This window comes from Panthera onca, chromosome F2, assembly GCF_046562875.1.
Source record: "Panthera onca isolate mPanOnc1 chromosome F2, mPanOnc1 haplotype 2, whole genome shotgun sequence".
In the NCBI taxonomy this organism is placed as follows: Eukaryota; Metazoa; Chordata; class Mammalia; order Carnivora; family Felidae; genus Panthera; species Panthera onca.
The window spans coordinates 23,136,876-23,164,671 of record NC_138356.1 but is presented as its reverse complement, the minus strand read 5'-3'; the positions used below and the strand labels follow the sequence as shown (position 1 = coordinate 23,164,671).

The window sequence follows — 27,796 nt, the reverse complement described above, 5'->3', positions numbered from 1 at the left end:
GAGTCTGGAGGCTGGGAATGCGGCCGCCCTGGCCGAGCTGCTGGCGGTTCCGACGCTCCCTGGGTCGCCGGGATCCCCAAGCACCTGCCGCTCCGCTCTCTCCCGGGGCGCTCCCGCGGGCTAGGGGCGCGGGCTCGCGGCGGGCGGGGCGCCGATTGCGGGGCGCCCCGGGGCGAGGCGCCCTCCCCACCTGCGAGGGGGCAGCCGCGGCACCCGCCCGCGCCCGGACCGGCGCGCCGCCAGGGCTGGGGAGGGGCGGCGCCGAGGGCGGGGGCCCGGCGCGGGGCAGGGCCGGGCCGGGCTGCGCGTCGCGGGCCGCTGGGGCTGCTCCGGGCCGCCGCTCTCCGAGGAGCACACCGCTCGCTCCGAAGGTCTGCGGCGCGGCAGGCGCCGCCCGGAGCTCTGGCCATGAGGACCCTGTGGATGGCGCTGTGCGCGCTGGCGCGGCTGTGGCCGGGGACCCTGGCAGGCTGCGCCGAGGCGGGGCGCTGCTGCCCCGGCCGGGACGCCGCCTGCTTCGTGCGTGGCTGGAGGTTGGACAGGGTTTACGGGACGTGCTTCTGCGACCAAGCCTGCCGCCTCACGGGGGACTGCTGCTTCGACTACGCCAGGGCGTGCCCAGGTGGGTGGCGGCGCCGAGGGTGGGGCGTCGGCCCTTCACCAGCAGCCGAAGGGCACAGGGTCCCACAGCAAGGACCGCGGCCCCAGAGCCAGGACACCCCCCCCCCCCCCCCAGCCCTTTCCATCCTGGCGTGTCCAGACCGTCTAGCCTGGCCTATCCGTGACCCCTCCACCCAGGTACATCTAGCTCCCTCCATCCTAGGGTCCTCCAGCTCCTTGTGTCCAGGCACAGATTCTCCAGTCCCTTCCGTTCAGCTACACCTGCGTCCAGGGATCCCGCAGTGCTCTCCGTATGGACGTAACCACTCCAAAGCAACTCTCCCCACCGGAACCTGGATGGAAGGGCCTGGAGCCATCTGTTCCCCTGGAAGCTTGTTGGGGCTCAGGAACCCCAGTCTGGTGGGGCCACCTCCTACCTGGGAAGATGGCATGCCAGGTTCCAACGGTATGCCCCTGGGCCAGGCTCCACCATTTTCATCCTGTTAACCCTCAGGGATCTGAAGTGACTTGTGACAAGTGATAAGGGAAGGGGTGTGTAATTCTCCCGCTCAGAGCCAAGGGCTTGCTCTGGTAGAGTACTTGTGCAGAGCAAGTTCTTGGAGGACCACAGTTGTCCTCACCTCTAGACTCCAGCAAGTAGCACAGCCCCTTTCTCATAAGAGGAGTTTGATCTGCTCCTTGCGTTCAATTTTCTCTATCTAGCATGATAAAGGGTTTTCTCTGGGGGTTCCTATTATATTTTAATCCTGCTGGTTTTCCTTGAGGGTCCGCCTTTTTCATCTTTAAATTTCCCTCAGTAGCACAGCCCCTGGTTAAGGGCTCAATAGATGTTGATTTAATTAAATTAAAAATGAAATGGGGAGTATGGTTCTTTTTTTTTTTTTTTTTTTTTTCAACGTTTATTTATTTTTGGGACAGAGAGAGACAGAGCATGAACGGGGGAGGGACAGAGAGAGAGGGAGACACAGAATCGGAAACAGGCTCCAGGCTCTGAGCCATCAGCCCAGAGCCTGACGCGGGGCTCGAACTCACGGACCGTGAGATCGTGACCTGGCTGAAGTCGGGCGCTTAACCGACTGCGCCACCCAGGCGCCCCTGGGGAGTATGGTTCTAAAGAATAAGGTTTACCTGAGAGAAGCCAGCTCTAGAAATAAAAGTAGCCTTGCTTCCTGTTAATGTCATCACCCAAAATGCCTCGTGTACGTTAGGGTTTGACCTCAAGGACTTCCACATTGTGACTTCCTCCGCATCTTCTTGGGAGAGTAACCCGCGGGCCTGCGTCATTCCTCGGGGAACCGGGGGAGGGCGCTGTCTGCCTCCACCTTGCTGGAAGAGGCCACTGGCCCATGGCAAGATATCACCCAGACCTGGTACTGAAGGAACACGATTGAAAAACATTAAGATTTCCCTGACCCTGCTTGAAAGCTAATGATTTACTTGTGAATATGGCTTCTCTTTTTGATAAGCTTCTTTCCCTTTTCTGCTCCAAGGCCACAGTATTTTGCTACTGAAGTAAGGTAAAGAGTCAGTTATTTAGGAAATGTAGTGCCCAGGGTCCCCAGCCCTACCCCGCCCCTGCAGAGCATCCTACTAAAACTCCCATTTGCCTCAGTTACCTAGGTCCCTCAAGCAAAGCCTCTGTCACTATGGCAGAATCACTTTCTCACAAGTGATTCACTTACGTTTTAAATACAGAATTCCTGAAGACCAGATAATGTGCCCTAGTCTGTGGTAAGCACAGGGATACAAAGAAGATGAAGACACAGTCTCTGCTCCCTACAAGTTCACGGTCAAGCAGGGAAATACACCTGCGAACCACCTGCTACGTGCTTAGTGCCAAAATAAGGGATCCAGGAGGCAAGAAAGGAAAAACTCAGAAGACCTTCCAGAGGAAGTAATGTGCCAGCATAGTCCTGGAGAATGAGCAAGAAGTCTCTAGAAGGGGAAGAGGAATTCTAGCAGGAAAGTATCACATGGTCATTCAGCAGTTACCTGTGGGTGTCTGCCTTTTGTGCCGGGAACTAGGCGGGGCCCTGAGGCTGCCCTGGCCAGCAGGACAGTGAATGCAGCTAGATATGGAGAGATTCAGGCACAGAAGAGGCATGGGGAAGGACAGACCAGAGTCATGAGAAGAACTTCCCAGTGAAGCCTTACAGTGCTATGAGGAGTTGTCTGTACGTGGTCACAAATCCCTTACTTTTGGTCAAGGAGGTAGAAATATTAAAACAAAGAGTCTGTCATTTGGGAGTGGGGATATATTGGGTACGTAGGAGCAGAGAAGAGATGACCTTATCACCTTGGCAAGGGCTCAGAAAGAAATCACAGCAACTTGGTGCCTGGGCAAGAGCTGTGAACAGTGGGCATGGGGAACTGAAACCAGACAAAGAAAGGGGCCCAAAAGAATCTTAAAAAGCATATTCAGCCTTATGCCCTTCCCTAGGGAGTTAGCGGAGAACCTCGCAGGCCTGAGCAGAAGCAGACACAGGACCTAAAAGGCTCCTAGTTGGTAAATTCTCTGTGCCTGAAGTTTCTTGGGAGAAGAGGAAGAAAATAGAGACAGTTGGAAGCGGGCCACTTGGAAGACGGAGCCTGCTCTCCCTGCAGAGCTGAGGGTGAGAGGGGCACCACGGAGCTAAGATGCTCAGTGCCTCAGCCCCACGCCAGCGTCATAACTGTGCTGACTCTGGGGGCCTGTGGGAGCGGCTTACAGATGAGGGAGCTGGGGCCTTCCCAGGGCTCCCCCATTGCTAAGTGGACGTGAATGGGCAGCACGGTGACATCTGAACCCACTGTGCCTGATTTCAGGCTGCCACCTGCCACATCTGTGGCTCATGGCTGTTATTTACTCCTAAATACATCACGGTGTAGCAGCTCAGGGCCTGCCAGTCACTCCACATACATAGAACCATTAAGACCCTTAGAATCTCTTCTCCTTACCCCATGTGATGTTACCTAATGATGCTGTCTGAAACCTTTTTGACTGAAATTACATTATATGTGAACCAAAAATGAGCCATGTCTGTAGAACTAAGAATGCCTTACTTCTCTTCTTTCTGATGTTTTTCTTCTTTGTAAACACTTTTTTTTTTTTTTTTTTTTTTGGTGTGGCTAAGAGATGAAATCCTGGAATTTCTCTTTCTAAATAGGAAGTTATTATTTTTTTTTACTTTGTAAAAATAAAAATAAGTTTTTGGGCCTATGGATTTGCTGAACTGCCAGAAATTTCTGAGATGAATGATCTCAGAAAAATCTCGTTATGGTGACGGCATAGGTTTCAACACCAATTCTATATCTCCATTACTGATCCTCCCCCCCAACAAAAGAATAGAAAAATTCTCCATTGGCTGTGCGAGACCAGGGGTGGGAAAGGTAGAGGAGGGACAAATCTATACCCTGCTCTGGAAGAACTTCTTAGATATCAGGCTCACCACACTTGGGGTCCTAGAGTCTGCATTCTAAGATCACAGAAACAGTAGGCTGTAGATTTTTGAGGAGCGAGTTCAGGAAAGAGTCATAATTAACCCAAGTGGAGCAGGAAAAAAATTGAGTAGCCTGTGTGAGGCAGTCTCTTCTCCTAGACTTATGGGGAATCTAGGAAACTAACGGGCCCATATCTGCTGACTTCATAACTGGAAAGAGAAGGGGCAATGTCCTTGAAACTATGGGCTCCAAAGCTTACCCAAGGAAAGGATGTCACAGTCTACGGTGATTTAGAAAGTTGAGGCTTTCCTGGAACCATAGCGGCCCAAGAGACAGCGTGTGGCTTCCCCTGCCTTTGTCTCTGCAGGAAAAATGAGCAGAGCCTGGCGCCAGCATTCAACATGACTTGACTTTGCAGGCTTGGGCTGCAGCCCTGGGTGTTCAGTGCAGGAGGGTGAAATTGTCAGCTCTTCTCCAGCATTTACGCTGTGCCAGGCACCTTATAGCTGTACTCTTACTTAGGTCTCACGACCCACCACCATGGTAAGCAGAGCCCTGGGAGGTTGGGCAATTTGTCCTAAGGCATATGGCTAATAAGTGATGGAGTGAGATTTGAACCCAGGAACTCTGAGTCTGGAGCCCACATGTTTAAACATGATATCTGGACCCTCAGAGAAATGAGGCTTTATGAGAAGCTGTGTACTTTGCAGGGTAGGCCCCAGATAAATACTGGTGGAGTGAGTGAGCCCTCTCTCTCCTTTGACTCACTCCTCATGGGCAAACAATGTGTCCTGCCCCTCTTTACAGTCCCCTGACAGCTCTCATGGTTGTCAGAACAACCTGAGCCATCATTCCACTGAGGGGACGTTATCTACCCCAGCCACCTGTCCTTTCAAAAATAACATTTTCCTTCCTTCACTGAAAAATATGCTTGCTGCAGAAAATTTGGAAAATACAGAGATGCACAAAAGAAGAAAACAACTCCCCTGGAAACTTACTACCCAGTAAAAGCATAATTATCTTTCTGATTTCTATACCTTTTTTTCTGCGTTTATATGGTATATAAAATTCTATTTTTCTTTTTTTTTAATTTTTCTAAGTTTATTTATTTTGAGAGACAGAGAGAGCAGAGGAGGGTCAGAAAGAGAGGGAGAGAGAGAATCCCCAGCAGGCTCCATGCTGTCCGTGCACAGCTTGATGCGGGGCTCAAATTCACAAACTGTGAGATCATGACCTGAGCTGAAACCAAGAGTCAGACACTTAACCAACTGAGCCACCCAGGTGCCCCTAAAATTCTGTTTTTCTAATGAGGCAGTCCTTTTTATTGTCTTGCTAGCATTTCGTGAACTTGACAGGTTAATGTCTCAAAAGAAAGAAAAAACCCACTGGTGGCCAGGTAATGGTTTATGCAAGATGAAAAAAAATACTTGATCATTTTGTTGGAGCTTTCCAGGGCGGGTGGGGTAGGGAGCAAATGGGAACATGGGCAATGTAGTCTCATTTGACCCTCAGAGATTTGACAAGATTTCTCAGAAAAAGGTATATATATAAGAGAGAGAGAAAGGCCTATGACATTTAAAATTGTGTCACTATGAGATGTGTGTGTGTGTGGTAAAGGGGATGCTGTAATTTTCTCCCACACAATGTCAGGAAACAAATGCTATGTGGTAATGGTACTGCTGTGGGTAAATTACAAAAATATTTCAGGGGTGCCTGGGTCGCTCAGTTGTTTAAGCGTCTGACTTCAGCTCGGGTCTGACTTCAGCTCTGACTTCGATCTCACAGTTTGTGAGTTCGAGCCCTGCGCCGGGCTCTAGGCTGACAAGCTCAGAGCCTGGAAACTGCTTCAGATTCTGTGTCTCCCTCTCTCTCTGTTCCTCCCCCACTCACACTCTATCTCTCTTTCTCAGAAATAAACAAACATTTAAAAAATTTTTTTTTAAAAAGAATATTTCGCAGGAATGGCTAGGACTATTTGAACTTAACAACATGAGGAAGAAAGCACTTGTTCGTGGGTGGCCTTGAACTTTTAGGTGGCAAAGAGCCAAGCAGGCAGGGCCAGATCTGTGATTAACCAAGGAGACACTGCATGAAAATAAGAGCAAGGTTTTATATTAAGAAGAAATAACCCAAACTATATTTATGAAATGAAGGACTCTGGCTGTCAGCTCAGTGTGTGTGTGTGTGTGTGTGTGTGTGTGTGTGTGTGTGTTCATGTGCGCTTGTGTAGCATAACAAGAGAAACATTAGAAATATGTTTTTTTTAGTTACCTTTTGGTGCCTAAGACAGAATAGCGTGTCTAGTTCTGGGTGCCCCCACTCACCAAGGCTGTGAATGGGTCTGGAGAAGGCCCAGGGGTCATTCTGAGAGGGCAGAGTGTCTATAGAAAGATGGGTCCGACAGCTGGAGTCATCAACCTGAAAAGTCCATGCTAGAGGGACGGCGAACCACTGAAATGTTAAATCCGTGAGCCGCACGGATAAGATAAACATAGATATTTTTTCCCCATATTCTGAAATTCTTGAGTGAGGGAAATTTGGATCAAATTAAAGGAAATACCACTCCCTGCCACTGATAATAAAATGAAAGAAGCTTGTTATTTTCAAGATGTGGTACTGACAGGAGATATAAATGGATTTGAAAGGATTTGAAGGACTAGCGGCTGCCAGGAGAAGCCAAGAGCTACGTAACCTGAAGGCACAGAAAACCAAGCTCCTTCCAGCAACACCCTTTGGGGGCACCTTTGCCAGCGGAGCTCAGACAACTCTTGCCCAGGTTAAGAATTCCCATATTTTTGGGGCGCCTGGGTGGCTCAGTCGGTTGAGCGTCCGACTTCGGCTCAGGTCGTGATCTCACAGTTGGTGAGTTTGAGCCCCGCGTCGGGCTCTGTTGCTGACAGCTCGGAGCCTGGAGCCTGCTTTGGATTCTGTGTCTCCTCTCTCTGCCCCCTGCCCTGCTCATACTCTGTCTCTGTCTCTCAAAAAGTGAATAAACATTTAAAAAAAAAAAAAGAATTCCCATATTTTTGGCTATGGGAATTTCTGGTTTTGCTCCTGTCCTTCCACCAGCTTTCCTTCCCACTCTGGAGCCTGAGTCAGTTCTTTGGCTTCTAACTAATGATATGAACAAACCAGAATCGGTTTCAACATAGAAAATTGTTTAGGAAGGAGGACAAATTTGTCCAATGCCATTTCATCCATCTGTCTGTCCGTCTGTCCATCCATCTATTCAACAAATATTTATTGAGCAGCTACCAAGTACCAAGCACGAGGCATGAAACGAAAAGCTCAATGACAATAAATACAATAAATAAACATGTACGCTATATAATTATGAATCATTGAAATATTATAAAGCAGGGAACACTGAGCTCTGAGAGGAAGTATTTTGTGGTGTGGCAAGTGGAAGGCTGGGGGTGGCACTGGGAGAGTGCTTAGATAAACTGGCCAGAGAAGGACTCCCTGAAAAAGAAATAATTCATCTGGGGGCACCTGGGTGGCTCAGTTGGTTAACAGTCCAACTTTGGCTCAGTCACGATCTCACGGTTCATGAGTTCCAGCCCCATGTTGGGCTCTGTGTTGACAGCTCAGAGCCTGGAGCCTGCTTTGGATTCTGTGTCTCCCCCTCTCTCTCTGCCCCTCCCCCATTTGTGCTCGCTCTCTCTCTCTCTCTCTCTCTCTCAAAAATAAACATTAAAAAAAAAAAAAGGAAACAATTCATCTGGGACCTAGGGAATGGACCGACCCCAGCCATGCCCAATGTGGGAAGAACAATCCCCGCAGAGGGAACACATAACAAGCTTCCAGAGTGTGACAGAGTTTGGTGCAAGGAGGCCAGCGTGGCTGGAGCTTGGAGTGGAGGTGGGGTGGGGGTGGGGGGCAACTCCGGGTGAGTGGGGGAGGGGCACAGGCTGGGTCATACAGCACCTTGTAGGCCACAGCAAAGAGTTTGGTTTTATTACAAATTCAAAAGCAAACCATTAAGAGAGTTTAAAAAGCCGTTTACTATTATTATTATTATTATTATTATTATTATATTTTTAAAGATTAGTGGTATCTTTGGTAAGGTAATTGTACTTGGAAATGACTGGATACTCCTGTTAGGACATGTGAAATGTGCTCAATTCTTTTTTGTGCAGATTCCTTACTGAAATATATAACTCCCTTCACTGTTCTTGGCCATTCTCCCTGTGGCTGTGGTAGGAACAGCTGATAACCAGAAAGCTCTCGAGGAGGGGGGACTAGCCGGTACCTCAGAAAGGATTTGATAATCCTTGAGTCTGGATCTATCCATTATCCCACTCTGTAGGGAGCTGGGAGTCAGGGGTGCCCACTGGGCCTAAAGCAGCGGGTCTATGTCTCTGTTCTCTTCGGTGTCTCCTTCTCTGTCTCTGTTCTTATTACACTCCTTGGGACCACCTCCCAAATAAGTTACTTGCATTCAAATCCATGTCTCAGAGTCTGCTTCTGACAAACTCCACCGGGATATTAAGTTGAGTTGAAACAAAGGAAGAAAGAAAACGGCTTGCCCAGCATTCTGGCATCCACTAAACCTAAGCTTTGTTTTATTGTACAAGGGGTGGGATGATGTTGTTAAACTCTAACCATTAGGACATTGGGAAGCTGTGACAAGCCTGGAGTCAGAGACCATCATGTTGCTCGCCAGGTCCGTTGACCTCCAGTAACAGCTAGTGAAATGTGAAGATTGAGAAAGTCAGATTTTAAGAAAGAATATTTTGATATGCTGGCTATAGATGTGAATACTAATGGACGAGTTCACAGGAAACCTGTGTCATGCAGTTGTAATATATGACTTGAAATGACAAATCTGTCAGAAATTCCCGTACTTCCCCTAGCCTCTGTGACCAAAGATCTCTCATGATCTATGATGAATTGCAACCCAAACAATCAAAAGTTCACAAATTAGGGGCGCCCCGGGTGGCTCAGTCGGCTAAGCATCTGACTTTGGCTCAGGTCATGATCTCCAGGTTCATGAGTTCGAGCCCCACATTGGGCTCTGTGCTGACAGCTCAGAGCCTGGAACCTGCTTCGAATTCTGTGTCTCCCTCTCTCTCTGCCCCTCCCCTGTTCATGCTCTGTCTCTCTGTGTCTCCCTCTCTCTCAAAAATACATAAACATTAAATACATAAATACATAAAAATTAAAAAAAATTTTTTAAAGCTCACAAATTAATCATGAATATAATCTTTTGTGCAGAATAGGAATAAATATCTCAGATTCCTCTTCCAACTCAAAATATTTTGTGGAACACCTTTTTAGTCCTGAACTTTTACTAGGTGAACTTTTTTCATTTTATCTTACAATGAAGCCATCAAGATGATGTTCAGGACCCAGAACTTTCTGGTTTTCTTTATGAGGCTGTTAAAGTCATGGATTGGAAACCAGTGGATTGGAAACCAGAGACATAGTGTTTTCCAAAGTCAAACCTGAACTGACAGGAACAACAACTGATTCAGTGACTCTGTGATCTGAGGACGTTAACTATGGGTCAAACTAAACATTGCACATGAGACACAAATGCTGAAGAGATACCGGGAAACTAAATTCAGTCAGAAAAGTGTCCCCATTGTCATCTTTTATAATATGGATAGCATGTATTCAAACCAAGGCCAGATCACTAAATTCTGAGCTAATGCCATGGCAAATTTTTATTTTATAGTGATGTCCAATGTTAATCTTTGAAATAAGTGTTTTGTTTTTCATTTATTAAAAATTTTTTTTTAATGTTTTATTTATTTTTGAGACCGAGAGAGACAGAGCGTGAGCAGGGCAGGGGCAGAGAGGGAGCAAGACACAGAATCCAAAGCAGGCTCCAGGCTCTGAGCTGTCAGCACAGAGCCCGACGCTGGGCTCGAACTCACAAACCACAAGATCATGACCTGAGCCAAAGTCGGACGCTTAACTGACTGAGACACCCAGGTGCCCCAGGTGTTTTGTTTTTTAAAGTGAATTACTAGGGGTGTCTGGGTCGGTTAAGTATCCAACTCTTGATTTCAGCTTGGGTCAAGATCTCATGGTTTATGGGTTCAAGCCCCACATTGGGCTCTGCACTGACAGCACGGAGCCTGCTTAGGATTCTCTCTCCCTCTCTCTCTGTCCCTCCCCGCTCTCTCTCTCAAAATAAATAACCCTAAAAAATAATTTAAAAAAACATATAAAGTGCATTATTAAGTGTTCAAGGCCAACACATCAGGGCAAGACTAACTAGATTCAGGGATGAAGAGATTTGGGTGACAGTTTTGGAAGAATTACGGACAGAAGGAGTCCTTCTCAGCTCCTAGCCTGGCAGACTTTTAAATCCCGCTAGCTCTATGGCCCAATTAAATCACAGGATCGTGAAAATAAAAGGGGAGGAATCCACAAGAAATGACCAGAGCAGGAAGTGGACTGTTACTGATTTTCTGAAGGATATGCGGGTAGCAGGTATTGGGAACCAGTGTCATGTGCCTCATTCTTGCTCCCTTAGGTACTTGACATGTGGTGCCTATGAGTTTTTAGATGATGAATAAATGCATGTTTTACAGCAGTCTGAAGTTTTTGAATTACTGACATGTTTATGTTGTATGTGACCCTTTTCGTGTCAGGGTTAGCTATGTGCTGCCGAACGATTGGTCTTCCCACATCCATGAACCCTCAACTGGAGAGCACTGTGGGTCCAAATTAGTCTTCAAGTACAAGCTGTGAGAACTCCAAATCCAGATTTCAGAGAAGTTACAGTGCTTTCTTGGTGAAGACGCTGTAAGCTTGAAAGTATGAACATAGTAGGGAAAGTGGGTCACATTTTGTGAGAAAGAAAGAGTTTTCGTCTCTAGTTCATAGGTACATCTTTTGTTTTCTTATTCTTTTCTTAGCTACAGTTTCAAGCCACCTAAAAACCCATTAGAGTCCTTTTAAAAGTTTCATTAGGACTTCAAATGGGAAAGTTAAATGTACAACCGCATTGATTTTCCGGTCCTGGCCAGAGCATTGTCCCCACAGCCAAATTCTTGCCCCCGACTCTGCTTCGTCATGCGTGACCATGAATACTATTTACTTCTGTGGGTTCTGGTTGCTCTTCCTTAAACTCCAGCCCTCACAGTTTTGGGGTCTAAGAGGCATAAAGGACGATAGTAGAGCACCTAAGAGAAGCCTCAAGTGTAGAGGTCCCTTGGTGTGGCCCTAAACCATGTCTTAGGGACACACGATGGGGATAAGAATTGACTTGGGAATTTTATTTTTTTTTCCCCTTTACGTATTCTACAATGAACATGTACTGCTGTTACAATGAAAATGTTCTGGGCAAGGGAGGATGAAATGAAAATCTAGGAAAAACAGAAGCAAAGATCTTATCTAAGCCCAAGGAGTATGAGGAAGTATCCGAAGGCAGGCATCACTCTTTACCTGGGGTGCGTCCCTGGCTCAGAGCCACGGTCAGGATCCCAGAGTAGCTGCCGGTCCGCCACCGAGAGGTGCCGGTTATCAGCTAACCATCAGGGCGGGTGGAGGCCATGTCATCTGAGCCCCCGCTGTGACTGTGTCCCTCCTTGCTCCAGGGCGCAGGCAAAGCGCGCGGCCTGCGTGGGCTGAACTGGCCTGTGGATGTTGGCGGGAGCAGCCTGGAGGCCGCTGGGTTCACTCAGGTGAGCGTCCCATCCCACCGTGCTGTTTTTCAGCTCGCCCTTGCATCGTGGGGGAGTGGAGCCCCTGGAGCGGCTGCGGGGACCAGTGCAAGCCGGCGGCCCGCGTGCGGAGGCGCCCGGTGCGGCAGGAGCCTCGGAACGGCGGCGCGCCCTGCCCGCCCCTGGAAGAGAGAGCCGGCTGCCTGGACTACTCGACGCCCCGGGGCCAGGACTGCGGGCACTCCTTCGGTACTGAGGTTTTCGCGGTGGTGGCTGCCTTTGCTGTCTGTCGTGACTGTCCATGTCTTGTCCCGTAAAAGGCCTTGAGCCGAGCGGGGAAAGTTCCGTGCGCTGCAGGCAGTGGGCTGGGCCGGTCCGCCCGGAGTAGGCAGGAAGCTCGGGAAATGCTTGATAAAGGAATGAGTGTCAGCTGCATCGGTGCCGCCCTAGGCCACGCCGCCCTCCCTCGGTGTTTTCGTAACCCAGTGGTGGCCCCTTCCTCTCTGTGCGCGCTCCGGGTAAAGGACATGTGCACTGTGGTTTGTAGCAAACTCAAGGCGGTGACTTCAGGGAGCATGACAGCGTTTCACACTGGAGTAAGTGCCCCTTAAGGGTAACCATCCATCTTGCACTTTTAATTCCTGTTCAGTCAGGTACACTCATCATACACGTGTGAAGATAGTAGAAAAATGATTACTTTCTCAACAATGTCAAATTACCCTCCTAAAACCCCAGTTCTCCCCTCAAGCTGGCTGAATTGGGGCTGTTGTGATCAGATTTGTGATTTGACAAGATCATGCTGGTGGTGGTGTGGCCAATGGAGGGACCGGAAGTCGGCTCACAAATGAGTTGGGAGCCATGGGAAGCGGACAAAGAAATAAGCGAAAGGGCTACTGACCATGTGTTGATCTGGATTGCATCTGATGGGGGAAAACACTGCCTTCTCAGGATCACAAAGATCGTATGTTTTTCATAGGTTTCATCAAACCAACGTTTGATGGCCTCATCAAGCCATCTTGGCCCTTTTTTTCATTCTATGCACAAATACTTATTAAGAGTCTACCTGATACCAGGCACTGGGCTTGGTGCCAGGGCTACGCTGGTGACATACGCTGGCCTGGAGCATGCTGTCCTGTGGCTCACAGTCTGGTGGCAGGGGAAGATGATAATCAGATGATCTTAGGAAAGTAATCCCAGAAAATTACAGCTGCAATTTGGTGCAGCTGGAACCAAACAAGGGAGAGATGTTATGAGCAAGAGAGATGTTCTGGTCTTGGGGGAGGAGGGGAACCACAGGAGGGGGAGGGGAAGAGACTTCCCTAAGCATGGGGAGGTAAGGCTGAGAAGCCTAGAGTTTTCCAGGCAGAGACTGGCATGGTGAACCAGATATCGGGTATAGGGGCTTCAAGGGATTTGGGGATTGATCTAGGGAAAATGACCACAAGAGGTGGTAATAGGCAGTAAGCTTTATCAGGCAGTGCTTGGACAGTGTTGCAGGAGAAGGGGGAGTGCAGAGGCTTTGTTGTGGGAACCACCATCCAAAAAGGGAGAAGAGGAATCCGCCAGGGCTCTGTGTCTAAGTGATGTCAACTCCAGCATGATGTGGAGTGTCTGGGGGCAGAGTTTCAAAGAGCAAGGGTGGGAGCAGCTTGGGGTCTTACATCTACAAGGTTTTAAGCTCATCAATGGCCCACAGGTGCCAGCTGTAGTTTCACAGGGTATGAAAGGCAGGCAGGGCCTAAATGGCTAAAAATCTGCTTGTTTGGCACTTTTTAAAAACAATTGGATGCATAAAAATTTGAGTTTGCTGCCAGGAGGCTTTGGAGCTAACAGGTCTCAGCCTGCTGTGAGGAAGTGAACAACCTAGGGACCCTCTTTGGCTCATTTGTATAATATGGGGAAGAACAAGGCCCATCTGAGAAGTTGAAGGCCAGAGTCTGGGGAGCACAGAGAGTGAGGCTGGCATTGAGAGAAGAAGCATTTGTTCTGACACCCCCCTCAGTACAGGGCCCCGGAACTCCCTGTTTAGGATTTTGGTCTTTATCTTAAGAGCCACTGTAGCATTTTCTGCTGTGGTCAGAGCTGTGATTTGAAAATATGGCTCTGGGGGCGCCTGGGTGGCTTAGTCAGACAAGTGTCCATCTGTTGGTTTCGGCTTAGGTCCTGATCTCATGGTTTCTGAGTTTGAGCCCCACATCAGGCTCTGCGCTGACAGCACGGAGCCTGCTTGGGCTTCTCTGTCCCTCCCCCACCCCCTCCACCCACCGCCGCCCTTACCCCTGCTCACACTCTCTCTCTCTCAAAAATAAATAAATAAATATTAAAAAAAAAAAGAAAAAAAAAGAAACTATTGGTCTGGTAGAGGAGTGGGTAGCGGAAGGGCCAGGGCGGCAGTCAGATTCGACTCCCAGGGAAATAGTTTAGTGTTCACAGATGCGGTCATGGAACAAAACCACATTCAGCTCGTGAGCTCTGCAGAAGCACTGTAGAAAATGCTCAGGGAGGAAGTCGCTCTAGGACATTACTGATTTTTTGAATGCCTCTTAAAACCTCGTGCTGGTGTATCAGGAAAGCAGCCACTTTGCTCATTTACAGGGTTTGGCTGGTAGAAAGTATTTCTGAAGTACATTTGACCCTTCAGTGCTCACCAGGCTGCCACAGACCGCTTCGAAGCCCGGTTCTCCGTATCTCTTCGGCTTAGTTCAGGTCACAGGAAGACAGACAGGAAGGCCAGGGAAGGGAAGGCTATGGAACATGGAGCAAAGGCACCAGGGAGCACTGAGCCCGCCCCCTGCCCCCTGGGGGTCTCCTCTCTGCCTGGAGGTGGCTGCTCCTCTGTCCTCTGGCACAGCCCACAGGCCTGTCCTCCTCCTCATGTCCTCCCCCTGTCTCCCACCCCTCCCACCGAACTCCAGTAAGAGGACTTTCTAAAACAGCAGTCTTCATATGTGACTCCCCATAAAGTGTTCGTGACTTTGAACTAACACCAACAGGAGAAATCTGGACTCAGTGGCCTCCTTTCCTACTAAGGTAAGGTGAAATCCAGTTTGGGAAGAGAGGCGAAATCTCTACCTGGGCCAGGGGCACTGGCATTTGCAGCCCTACTTTGGTCCTTGAGATGCACTTTCCTGTTGTAATGTCTTAGAAATGATGACCGCTGTCACAAGCTCGTCAGGGGGGACAGGACTCCTCAAATATTCCAGTCTGGTGGTTCCTAAAGTGGGGTCCCCAGCCGGCCACATAGGCCTCACCTGGGAAGTTGTTGGAAATGCAAGTTCCCAGGGCCCCACCCAGACCCACTAGATGAGAATGGCTGGAGCCAGGCCTAGCACTGTGCTTGTAACAAGGCTTGCAAGGGATTCTGCTGTTCACCGAGGTTCCAGAACCACTGCTCTCGCCCAAGTATGGCTAGTGGTTCTTCCCTGAGTCCCGACTCATGGCTGGATCACTTAAATGACACTTTCCTGAAGGCAGAAGCTTGCCAATGCAAAACAGGGTGTAGGTCAGGAAAATGTGGGATAAATCGGACAGTTTTCTCTATGGAAGAACTTCTCAGAGGCTTTATTATGCTAATGACCATTTTCATTCTGTAAGAGGGAGATACGATATGGGCTGCTTTCCCCCCTTATTTGAATAAATGACCCTTTTTCCAGGGTGCCTGGGTGACTCAGTCGGTTAAGGGGTTAAGCCTCCGACTCTTGATTTTGGCTCAGGTCGTGATCTCACGGCTTGTGAGATCGAGTCCCACATCAGGCTCTGTGCTGACAGCATGGAGACTTCTTGGGATTCTCTCTCTCTCTCTCTCTCTCTCTCTGCCCCTCCCCTGCTCACTCTCTTTAAAAAATAAATAAATAGACATTTAAAAAATTTAAAAACAATTAATGACCCTTTTCCCAAGGGGATCTCAGTGAATCATTAGTGTTCTGTGGAATACACCTTGGAAAACGATGGGCCACAAAAGGGAAATGAGAGCAGTGACATGAAAATCGAATTTGGTGGATTGCCCTAAGCCCTGTGTCACCGTGATTCCTATGCATTCATTTAAGATCCACTGAGCGTTAACAACAGCCAGCACTGTGCTGGGGTCTGGAGAAACAGACTCGAACAACAAACATATCACGGCTAATTGTAACTCAGGGTGATGAGCAAGTGCCATGATAGAAGAATGCTCAGATTGGTGTGGAAGCATGGCGAAGGAGCACCCACCTCCCCCGGGGGCTCTCCGTCCTGCTGCGTGGTCACCTGTTATGCCCCACGCCCTACTAGACTCTATGCACAGAGCGGGAGCCTTTGGTGCATGGAGTAGCAATCCCTCACATTTTCACGGCAGAGAGCTCCTATAGACATTATTGATTCAGTGTTCGTAGCAATCCTGTAGGCGAGCCTATTCGTTTCCTGTGGCTACTGTAACAAACTACCCCAAGCCTAGTGGCTTAAAACAACACAACTTTATTATCTTAGGGCTCTGTGGGCTAGAAGTTCAACCCAGGTCTCCCTGGGCTAACATCAAGGTGTTGGCAGAGCTGTGTTCCTTTCTGGAGGCTCTGGGGGAGAATCAATCCATTTCCTTGCATTTTCCATCATCCAGAGACTGTCACATTCCTTTCCTCATGCCCCCTTTGCCATCTTCACAACCAGCTGCATTGCATCTCTCTGTGCTTCCTTTTGTAGTAACGTCCTCCGACTTCCTCTCTGAAGGACTCTTGTGATTCAGCCCATCTAGAAAATCCAGGATAATCTCCCCATTTTAAGGTCGACCATTCATTCCATCTGCAACTTTCCTTCTTCTTGATGAAATAACATAATATTCTCACGGGTCCTGGAGATTGGGATGTGGACACCTTTGAAAGGCCATTATTCTGCTTACCTTGGAGGTAGAATAGCATCATTATCCTTGAAACCAAGAGGACACTGGAGCTCAGGGAGGTGACAGCATTTGTGAAGGACTTCCAGAATCTAACCCTGGATCTCAGGGCTCTAAATCCTGTGGGGTTTTCCCTCTTTAAAAAAACAAAACAAAACACAATTTAAGTTTATTTATTTATTTTGAGAGAAAGTTTTATGTTTTATTTATTTATTTTGAGCGGGGGTGGGTGGGGTAGAGAAAGAGGGAAAGAGAGTAAATCCCAAGCAGGCTCCTCCCTGACAGCATGGAACCCGATGCGGGGATCCATCCCACAAACCATGAGACCGTGACCTGAGCTGAAACCAGGAGTCGGATGCTTAACCGATTGAGCCACCCAGGGGCCCCAGGGTTTTTCTTCCTGATATTGCTTTGCTGTTCCTGTTATCATTAGAGCTAAAATCGCAGTTATAGGGGCTCCTGGGTGGCTCAGTCATTTAAGCATCGAACTCTTGGTTTTGGCTCAGGTCATGATCTCATGGTTCATGAGAACGAGCCCCGTATGGGGCTCTGTGCTGACATCGTGGAGCCTGCTTGGGATTCTCTCTCTCTCTCTCTCTCTCTCTCTCTCTGCCCCTCCCCACTTGCCCATGCACTCTCTCACTCTCAAAATAAATAAATAAAAATTTTAGAAAATAATAATAAAATAGGGGCGTCTGGGTGGCTCAGTCAGTTGAGGGTCTGACTTCAGCTTAGGTCACGATCTCATGGTTTGTGAGTTCCAGCCCCACGTTGGGGCTCTGTGCTGACAGCTCAGAGCCTGGAGCCTGCTTTGGATTCTGTGTCTCCCTCTTCCGCTCTGTTTTTCTCTCAAAAATTAATAAACATTAAAATAATAATAAAATAAAATTGCAATTACAGGTTCTGGTAAATGAGTAGAAATAGGGAGGCCCTGTGAGGCCAGTGAATGAAACCCCATCCCTGAAGCTCTCTTATTAATGAAGATTAAGTAGCTATTGAATTTTTCCCGTTTCCTTTAATGCATATCTTGACTATATTTTTATCATAAAAACAAATCCAAAAAGCCATATGATTGTATTAGTTGTACATATGGACTCCTTCTGAAAGGAGATCGATGTGTATCATAACCTGTATGTGTCCAGGCTGGTGTTTTGTCATGTTCTCCTTCTGTCCTCGTTTACACTGTACCTACAGACCAGTGGTTCTAAGCCTGCTTTGGGGACACCCCATTGTGTCAGAGGACTTTATGAAATTTTCTAAGCAAATTCAATTTACTTTCATGTTCAAAGTAAGTATGTGCCGCGCCACGCTTTTAGAAGTCGAGTTGTTATAAAACCGAACAATGGTAGGCTGAAAGGATGCCAGAAAAGTTGGCAAATAGCCTCTTAACAAAGACTCTATTACATTTGAATATTGTTGCCAGGAAGGGGAAAGGAGGGGGATCTAGCTTTTATTGAGAGCCTTTGTCCCCGGGCACCCGGCTACGTTCTTCCACACGTAAGCTGCAGTGGAACTGAAGGCAAAAATAATTTCTAAATTACTTACCACTCTTAAGTAATGGAAATTAAATTAAATTAATATTAAAAAGCGGTGCTGGGTCAGAGACCTCCAGGCAATCTGGCTCCTGGTCTATTTTCTGAAGACTCATGTGGGGAGAAAGTGCCCCCTGTCTGCAAAATGTGCCACCAAACCAAGCCCAGGTCTTGAGGGGCTAGGACACAGAAGAGACAAGTCCCATAGTTACTGGCTTGCTTTTGTTAAAAAAAAATTTTTTTAATGTTTTTTTTTTTTTAATTTTTGAGAGAGAGAAAGAGCATGAGCAGGGAAGGGGCCGAGAGAGACACACACACACAGAATCCAAAGCAGGCTCCAGGCTCCGAGCTGTCAGCACAAAGCCCGATGCGGGGCTTGAACCCACGAACTGTGAGATCATGACCCGAGCTGAAGTCGGACGCTTAACCGACCCAGCCCCCCGGGTGCTCCACTGGCTTGCTTTTATGATGGGTCATACCCTCAGAGGTTTGACACTGAATGTGGACGGTAGATCTTAAGAACCAGAAGCTATCTCCTGTGTTGGGGTTCTTGCTTCATCATTTACTACGTATTTTCCCTTCATTTAACTTGTCTGAGCCTCAGTTTGCTGCCGAGAGCACCTCATTCGTGGCACCTCTCTGTATAAAGCTTTTGTGAAGACCAGTGACACGTGAGGAGAAGGTACTTTGTAAATAAGCAGGCTGTAAGCATACAAGGTGCTGTCCTAGCAGGCGTTAATCTGTGCCGTGAGCCTGCCCCACCCCTCCAGGGCCACAACTCCCACACCACCCCTCCCTCTCTCCTGGGGCCTGAGGGGACTCGGGAAAGGGCTCACCAAGTCCCCTTTCCTCTTTATTTACTTTTTTAAAGTTTATTCATTTTGAGAGAGAAAGAGAGAGTGTGAGCGGGGGAGGGGCATAGAGGAAGAGAGAGAGAGAGAGAGAGAGAGAGAGAGAGAGTGAGTATCCTAAGCAGGCTCTGTCTGCACTGTTCAAGAGGAGCTCGACTCAGGGCCCGAACTCACTCACTGAACTGTCAGAGCATGACCTGAGCCGAAACCAGGAGTCGGTTGGAGACTCAACGGACTGAGCCAGCCGGGGCCCCCTCTTTTCCTCTTTTAAAGGTTACTTCATGTTAAAGATAGCGATTAGGGACGGAAAGGGAAAATAAAGCAGAATGTAAGCAATTCATAGGAAATATGCTGCATAAAATAGTGAAACCTTGTGATCCACATGACATTAGTCTCCAGGCAGTGACAGCGTGGGTTCGGAGACACCGCCTGACCCTGCCATGTTTAGACGGGAGTCTTAAACACGCTCCTCAACCTCTCTGTGCCTCAGTTTCCCCATCTGTGGAATGGGGGAAATAATAGCACCTATCCCAGAGGGCTGTTTTAAGAGTCAAAGGCATTAACACATGAAAGGTGCTCAGCATTATGCCTGGAAACCTAGAAGGGTGTCACTGTTCACTTTCATCATTATTATTATGACAGCGCTTTTTTAAAGGATTTGATATCAGATATTATAGTCCTATTCTTGCCCTCTCCTTCCTAACCTCATTCCCTGTGCCCACCCCCCCCCCCCCCAGCTATATATTAGGTGCATTGCCTTTGAACTTTTGTAATAAAACATGCAGTACAAATGAGGAGATCAAATAAATGTTTTGAGCTAAAGAAACACATCCCGAAAATGTCATAGTTTGGTACAAGGCCACGTGGACTTAGCAGCAATTGAATCGTTCACTCACTGAATAACCTGGGAAACGCGGCAGAAGGACAGAAACGGGAACAACCGGTGGGAAAGCTAACTAACATCCTTCAGATGTTTGTGTTTCGGATGACGAGGTCTGAGGGAGGCGGCAGGATCCTAACATACACGCGCTTACGTGTTCTTTTCAATTCTCTCCGTGGATTTTGGAAGTTCCAAAGCCACGGTCACATTTAGAAAGAGGGGCGTGTTCTCTGGAAAACAATGAAACACGTTAGCGCAGCAACAGAGCTTCACAGCTGAGACTCTGAGGGCTCACGCTAGATGGGACTGAAGAGATTGAGCACCAAAGCACCCAGGACACAAACAATACCGGCAACTCGTAGGAGGAAAAGGCCACCAGGTATCAGGCCACTCCTGCGTTCCGTTCCCCAGTAACATGAAAAAGCCTCCTTAAGAAAATCTAAAAAAGAATTAGGGCTGCCATCTTGTGGCAACAAGGAGCCAGGTAAAATGAGCATGTCGGCTGGAGGCATCTATTTTCCAGCTGGTACCCTCGTCCAGCTTGCTCACGATGACTCTGGCATCGCGCAAGCCAACATCAGCTGGTGTCTGCCCTTCCTGGGATGGTCCAGTTTCTGAAACGAAAGGGAGGAAGGATTGTTGAGCCATCTCTGCCGCAAGGCTCAGTGTGGGAACAGAAGACCACAGGGAAGTAGGATCTGTGTATCTCGTTGGCGATTCCGTGACATCATTCACCCACCAAGCCACCATTCGTTGCCTTCATGCTTGCTAAGTGCGTAAACGTGTGAGGGCCACAGGGATGGAAAGGGCAGAGCCTTGTCTTTCTTGGGGTGACAGCAGAGCGGCATCGGGAGGTTATCTCCAGGTGCTATACTGTACATAGGAACAGATGCCTCCCCACACTTAGCAGCAAATAGGAGGGAGACGCACAAACAAAATCAGTGAAAGAAGAGAGCAGAGGTGGGAGGCAAGGATTCCTGGCTCCCTTTCTTCTCTCCTGTCTAGAGCAGTGAGTTGGGTTGGGGTTGGGGACAGGAAGGAGGAGAGGGCCAAACTGACTTTCCTTCTCCGAGGCTGAGGGTTGGCATGGGGAGGACGATGTGCTGGCCTGCACTAGGCAGTCACTCTGAGACCATGGGGCAGGCAGCGAGGCTTCCAGGCTGCTGTTGCAGAGACCCGGGGGGGCACTTACATTTCCTGCCTCTGCTACTTCCATTTTCTCCTTTTCACATTTCCTCTCTCTCTGGTTGTCTCTTTTTCTCCTTACATCCCCCTTTCTCTCTCTTTTGTCTTCTTCCTCCTCTTCCCTTACTTTGTTCTTCCTATCTTTCCCTTTTCTATTTTTCTTCCTTTCATTTAAAAAAAAAAAACAACCCTTCTCTCCCTTTTCCCCCTTGGTTTCCTCTGCATCTTTTATGGCTTCCTCTTGTATTTTTTTTACCCCTGGCCCCCTTTTCACACAGTGTCACTTGTTACCGTGGACAAGCCTGCCTGTAGCTGCCCGTCTGTGTGCACACAGTCTTTGAGCTGGGTTCTGGGGACACTGTACCTTGGCCTCGTCTCAGTCCTTGGTAATGTGCCATGGACCTTTGTACTTAGGGATGGGGGGGTCTCGATAGGACCGACGCCAAGTTTGGGAAAGGTCATTCTGAGGGCTTTAGGCTGCACGTGTGCAATGCCATTCTCTCTTTTCTAGTCCCTGCCTTCATAACTACCTCTGCATTCAACAAGGAGAGAACACGACAATCTACATCTCCACAGTGGTCTACAGACACAGAGGACAGCGGGTAATTTGCTGTTTTTGTTTTGTATTGTTTGGGTTGAGTTTTTCAGCTACTGCTTTTCCAGTGTACGGTCAAGTCAGCCCATAAAGGTCAAGTAGGTGTGATGGGTTTTCTTCTGTTACTTGTTCTTTGACTCTGGATAAAATGTGATTCTTTACCACAGGGCTGGGCCCTGTTTTTGTGGGGCTGCAAAGATTTGTCTCTGAGGTCTGATCAACAAGAAACATGCTATATAAAATGAGGATATCACTTTCTCAATCATACTAAGGATGTTCCTCTTGTAGTCATTATGGGAACACAGACACCAGCACCCATGTGTTTGAATGTGGCCCACACCTCAGCTCTGAGGATTTTTATCAAGAAGGAAGGCACAGGGTGGGAGGGAGCTCTGGGCCTACTTGCAGTCCGCTCTTCAGCTGTCAGCATAGGGACACCAGACAGTTGTATGTTCAGACCTCCACACGGCCACTCACTAGCCGTAAGACCTTGGAGATGTTGTCCCACCTCGGTTTTTCTTCTTGAAAAATGAGAATATTAATGCCTACCACATGGCGTTGTTAGGAGAATTTAATGAGAAAATAATGAAGAGACGTCTGGGTTAAGCTGTCTGTCGAAAGTTGATTGAAGCTGCGTCATAGAATTTCCTACCTCAGGACCTAAAGGTACCTAATAAACGGCCTAGCACTGTGAAAGCTCTTTGAAGCAGACTCTCCAGTCGCTTTCCATCTAACCTAGGACAGCTCATAATTCCATGGATAAGAAACTAGCCCATTGTAGCTTACTTAATTAGAACTGAAAATGCAACGTGCAGGAGTTTTAATATGTTTTGTTTCCCTGAAGAATTGTAAAATCATGTTGCTTTTTAGTACAAGGCTCTAAAATATTCACCCATGTCTGGATGCTCCCCCCGGGCTTTTGGAGTCTAGTCACGCAGAGATTTCCACAGTTCAGCATAAGGCGACACGAGCCTCTGTCACAGAAAAACATCTCCGCTTCCCATGTCCTTTTATCTGCGATGCCCAATATCTGTGATGCCCAATTTGTGATGCTTGGGTTCGAGTCTAAACTCACCGTCATTGCCAATCACGCAGGTGAGCCGGTGGGGTGCGTAGGGAGGGCCCGCGGGGCCAGAAAGGCCTGGGTGCTGCTCGGGGCATCGAGGGCAAGCTCTCCGGGGGCTTACATGTTTTCAAGCTCAAGCCAGTTCTTATTCGATTTCTATCATTCTCTAAGATATCAGCAAAGTTATTGAGGGCCATTTTCCTACGGAAATATGCTTTTTACACACAATTTGGTGGTCAGACTAGATGGGATACGGGATATCCAAATTTCTGCAAATTCACGTTGACCAGGTCATTCGACCATGGATTGGAAAAGCACCACACACTTCACTGGGGTTGCCAGTCGGACATCACCCATCGTCTTCGTTCGGCAAATGAGAGGCTTGACAAGGCATCGTGTGACTGGTGCCGTAGCTTGGGAAAGTGCCCGGCGCTACCTTCTCCAGTCTGTCACATATCCTCGGCGCCTGCAGGCTTCTTGAGACTTTCTGCGGCATTAGGCTACCGCTAATGACAGCACTTGAAACTCTTGTGGGTTTTTGGTTTTGTTTTTGTTTTGGCTCTAGATACTGTATGGAGTTCAAGACTGAGTCATTGACTCATCACTGTGCTCTGGAAAACCGACCCCTGACTCGATGGATGCAGTATCTCCGGGAGGGGTACACGGTGTGCGTGGACTGTCAACCCCCAGCTATGAACTCTGTGAGCCTTCGCTGTTCTGGAGATGGCCTGGACTCGGATGGGTAAGGGAGAGACATTCGCTGAAGGGTCTTTCTGGTTTTTATTTGGAGATATTTGTCCTGTGTCCTGAACAGCAAATCAGGGCATGATTTGGGAGTCAAAACCCAAGTAAGGAGAATCTTCTGTCTAGCAATTCCTGAATCCAGGGCCCCGTTTACACTGCGGGACTCAGAGGCTCTGTATCAGTGATGAATGGGTACATTTGGATCTTGGTTCGGACCATGCTGCCAAGTGACCACTGAAAACATGATCACTCCAAAGCAGTGTTTTGAAAACCACTTGAATCCGAACCTCTTTGGATGCTGATTTAAAAACTACGGATTCCCAAGCCCCACGTGAGCCTAACGGAATCAGAGTCTTTGGGGGTGGATTTTTAACAATCTTCGAGGTCAGGAGTTGGCAGAGAGTAGATACTCTCAGCTTTGGGGGCCGTATGGTCTGTCTCACTACTCAACTACCATCGTGGCATGGAAGCAGCCACAGACACTGAACAGATGCACTTGGCTCTGTTCTAACGTTGTATCTGTGGACATGAAGATTCGAATTTCATATAATTTTCCTGTGTCATGATATATTATTTTGATTTTCTTTTGACTTTTTAAAACAAACAACAAAAAAACGATTCTTGACTAACAGACCACACGAAAACAAGAGGTAGGCTGGATTTGGCCCATAGGTTGTGGTTTGCTGACCCCTGCCCAGATGATTCACTCCCACAGCGATGTTTCAGAACCACTGCTCAGTGGGGCAGTCATCAAACCACGCCTGAGACGGTGGTGGACTCAGGTTTGCACGATCAGAAACTGATAGAAACCTATGGATTGGCCAAAAGAATTGACCCTGAAAACATTTAATTACCCTGAATATCTATCCCAGTCTTGTACTCATTTATCAGTTAAATCCAATGGCACTATTCCTAACCAAGAGAAGAGTAGACCTCATGCTGGTCAGCTATCGGACAAGGGCCAACTTCGGTCGCACGTAGATTACAGTTTTAAGTATATCAGGTGGAACTGGTAAAAGTACAGATTAGAAGGTAAAATATGAACCTTCTCAGCTAGTCATTACTCCCAAGGTGTATTTTAATATTTAATAACTTGAATTTATGTTTATTAGTCACTTGTGCCTAATAGCCTTTGTAAGGAGTACACGACATGAGCAGTAAAGTGGGTAAGAAACCAGATATTTAGACTTAAATTTTTCTGAATATCTCATCTATATTTTGTCTTTAAATGAACTTATAATTTAATTTGTATCCATAAAGTACCTTGAACCCTGGCTGAATTTCCAGTGCCCTTAAAAAAAAAATAATTTTAATAATCTGGCTTCCCTCTTCCTGCTTCTCCCGTTTTTTTCATTATGGAATCAAAGAGTTGGAGGTGATTACAAAAGATCATTTGGGCAGAGCCCTCTAATTTTAATATACATGAACTAGGGAGCCATTTTCCTCTGTGTAACACTTCGTATATTCAGATCAAGTGAGAGAAATGAACACGGTAACCTCAAACTGCTCTCTCAACGAGGGTGTCCTCAAATAGAGATGAATTTGTAACTTGCTTTGACAGAACCCAAAGAAGGGAAACTCAGTTTGTGATCATTTTGTTTTTTTAAATTTCAATTTGTCATGCACTTCAAAACTCCAAATACGATCATTCTTTAAACAACAACAAAACCCCTCAATTTATAATTCTGTAAATTAGAATTTTCTTTGGTTTGCTTTTAGCGTAACTGCCATTTTCAAAATATCGTTTCAGAAATCAAACTCTCCACTGGCAAGCAATTGGCAATCCTCGATGTCAAGGAACTTGGAAAAAAGTTCGGCGAGTAGATCAGTGCTCTTGTCCAGCTGTTCACAGCTTTATTTTTATATAGATGGCGATGTAAATATTTCAGAATGTGTTTGTAAACATGCCAAATATTACCAAGTCATGTTCAGTGCTACATAAACCTTCAAAAACCGTTTGGCCCAAGTCCCTGAACACATGTCATTGCCACACTCTGAAGAAGAGAAAGAAAATTTACGGGCCAGTTCCGAAGATACGTAGTGCCTTTATTTTCATTTCTGCTACACCGAGGCTCCTGTGGTCCTTGGCCTTCTGCAGAGTCAGTCTCATTCAAGAGGTGGCCCACACAACACAACATACATGTCTCTTTGCACTAAAATTACTACAACATGGTCCATGTATTGGTGGGTTAAATTGTCATTTAAGGTATCCATGCTTTGTCGCATTCTTTCTTTCTATTCTGTAATCTCTTAAAATCTTCTCACTTTAAAATATGTTATACAGGTGTATATTCACGCGGTCACATATACATTGCCCATATATTATTCCGTAAATTGTGAAAGAATAATTTCAAGAAAACAGTCACAAGTAATTTTCAACAGGACATGTCGTTTAAGATTTAGGAAGCATTTTGTAATGAAAAACCAGCAGCTAAGTTAAAAATGCTTTTTTGAAGAAGAAATTGTTTTTCGTTAATTGACAAGACCAATCACACGTCCATTCTAGGTCCACACAAGTTTCTTAAATGCGGTAACTTTCACAAGGAGAATTTTGGCACCAACGGATGAAACAATGCTTTGAGTGCGAAAATTTTACCATTAGCGTCTAAGATGATTTCCAAGGCTTAAAACTTGATGCTGAATGAAATAATCTTTCAGATTTCAGTTCAAACTAAGTTCAAGTTTAATCAAGGTAGGCTTACTGCTTTTTTTCTACAGCATACATTTTCTTATGTTTGGGGTGGAAGGCAGAGGTATAAATGATGGAAGACATGGACTTTATTACAAATGTGATGCTCTCACACATACACAGAGAAGTATTAGTCTTCTTATCTTATAATTGGCAAACCAGTGAAGCAGAGGCAAGGTGGCTTGTTGAAGGACCCGGGAGGACTGGTCACTCGGCAGGCAGCCCCAGAGCCGAATCTCTGCCTCTCAGCCAGACTCAGCTGTGATGAAAAGCCAGATGATGTCAAAGACAGCCGTGAAAGCTAAGCCCTTTCCACAATTTTGAAACAAATTCTAAACCTAGGATATTTTCTCTGGAGAACAGCATCTTAAAATTCAAACTTCTTCGGTTTCATTTGTATAAGATATTATTCACTAACAAATGATTTACTAAAATACGTATTTCTTGGTACTTATCATGTAATGACAGAATGACAATAGCAAATCACTAGGGATGGAAAAATTCCTCGATATTTGATGCTGAGAGTAGCAATATTTCTGACTATATATTCATTTAACTGTCAGAGTTGTTTTTATGGTAAATTACATTCTTCAGAAGTTAATAATAAAAAATTTGAGTCTCATCAAGGTTAGGAAACTTAAGCTGTAAGTTCAGTATTAACATTTTAAGACCATTTCTAACATTTGTAAAGCAAGATTTTTGAAGCTTTCCTGGGTAATTTTAATGTTACTTAAAATTTTTATACCAGTTAATAAACTTTCTGTTCACATTTTTAAGAGGTCTTGACTTGTTTGACTAGAAAATACCCCAATTTTCTGGACTGGTCAGAGAATGAACAAAATTTCACCAAAAACAAAATAAAAAAAAAAATCCTTCAGAAGTGATAGGCATACATATAAAGACTATCAGCAGTAAAGCTATGCTGTATTTATAGTTCCAGGATGTGTTCTATCATTTAACATATTTGAGTTGTATAAAATCATTTTTCACCTTATGTATTTAGTTTCTAGTGCTGGCCATTTGTTACTTTCACAGTGAAGTACACTTTTTACTTTTTATTTTTTTAAATGTTTATTTTTTGAGAGAGAGTGTGAGCGGGGGAGGGGTAGGGAGAGAGGGAGACACAGAATCCAAAGCAGGCTCCAGGCTCCGAGCTGTCAGTACAGAGACCAATGCAGGGCTCGAACCCATGAACCGTGAGATAATGACCTGAGCCAAAGTCAGACGCTTGACCGAGCCACCCAGGCACCCCACAGTGAACTATACTTTTGTTATTTCTGTTCTTGAGAAGAATTTCATAGGCTAGAAGACTTAAGTATTAAATAATGGTTTTGAGAAGCTTGTTATTAATTCTAGCAGAGTCCAAGGAAACAATTCACGACTGAAACTTATAGTCCAAGGGACTAAAGAAGAACCAACAATTCAATTTTCAAAGCTAAAGATCAGAGTATTTGAGACCTCTTCAGTATTCTTTCTCAGTGAGTATCATACAGCTAGGGTCCTTTCCACAGACACTCTACAACGATGTGTAGATCGTAGAATTACTTAACAGATTGATTTTCAAAAGTGTATGTGGAAAGTAATTTGAACAAAAATAAATATACCAAAAAATATGTATACCCACTCAGGAAGGACAAAGGAAAGAATTAGGAATGGTGATCACTTAGAAGGGGAGCATGAAAAAGAAGAGATGGGAGGAAAAAAAAAGAAAAAGGATCAAGGTAAACTAT

At 46.6% G+C, this 27,796-nt stretch overlaps 1 protein-coding gene across 1 annotated transcript; it reads left to right on the top strand.

Moving 5' to 3' along the window:
• The first annotated feature begins 282 nt into the window (after positions 1-282).
• On the top strand, positions 283-26,842 carry SBSPON (somatomedin B and thrombospondin type 1 domain containing). The gene is made up of 5 exons (XM_060610735.3): positions 283-622; positions 11,715-11,909; positions 21,484-21,574; positions 23,199-23,375; positions 25,128-26,842. Exons 1-5 carry the CDS (start codon positions 409-411, stop codon positions 25,243-25,245), a joined length of 795 nt encoding a protein of 264 aa, XP_060466718.1. The 5' UTR covers positions 283-408; the 3' UTR covers positions 25,246-26,842.
• The last annotated feature ends 954 nt before the right edge of the window (positions 26,843-27,796 follow it).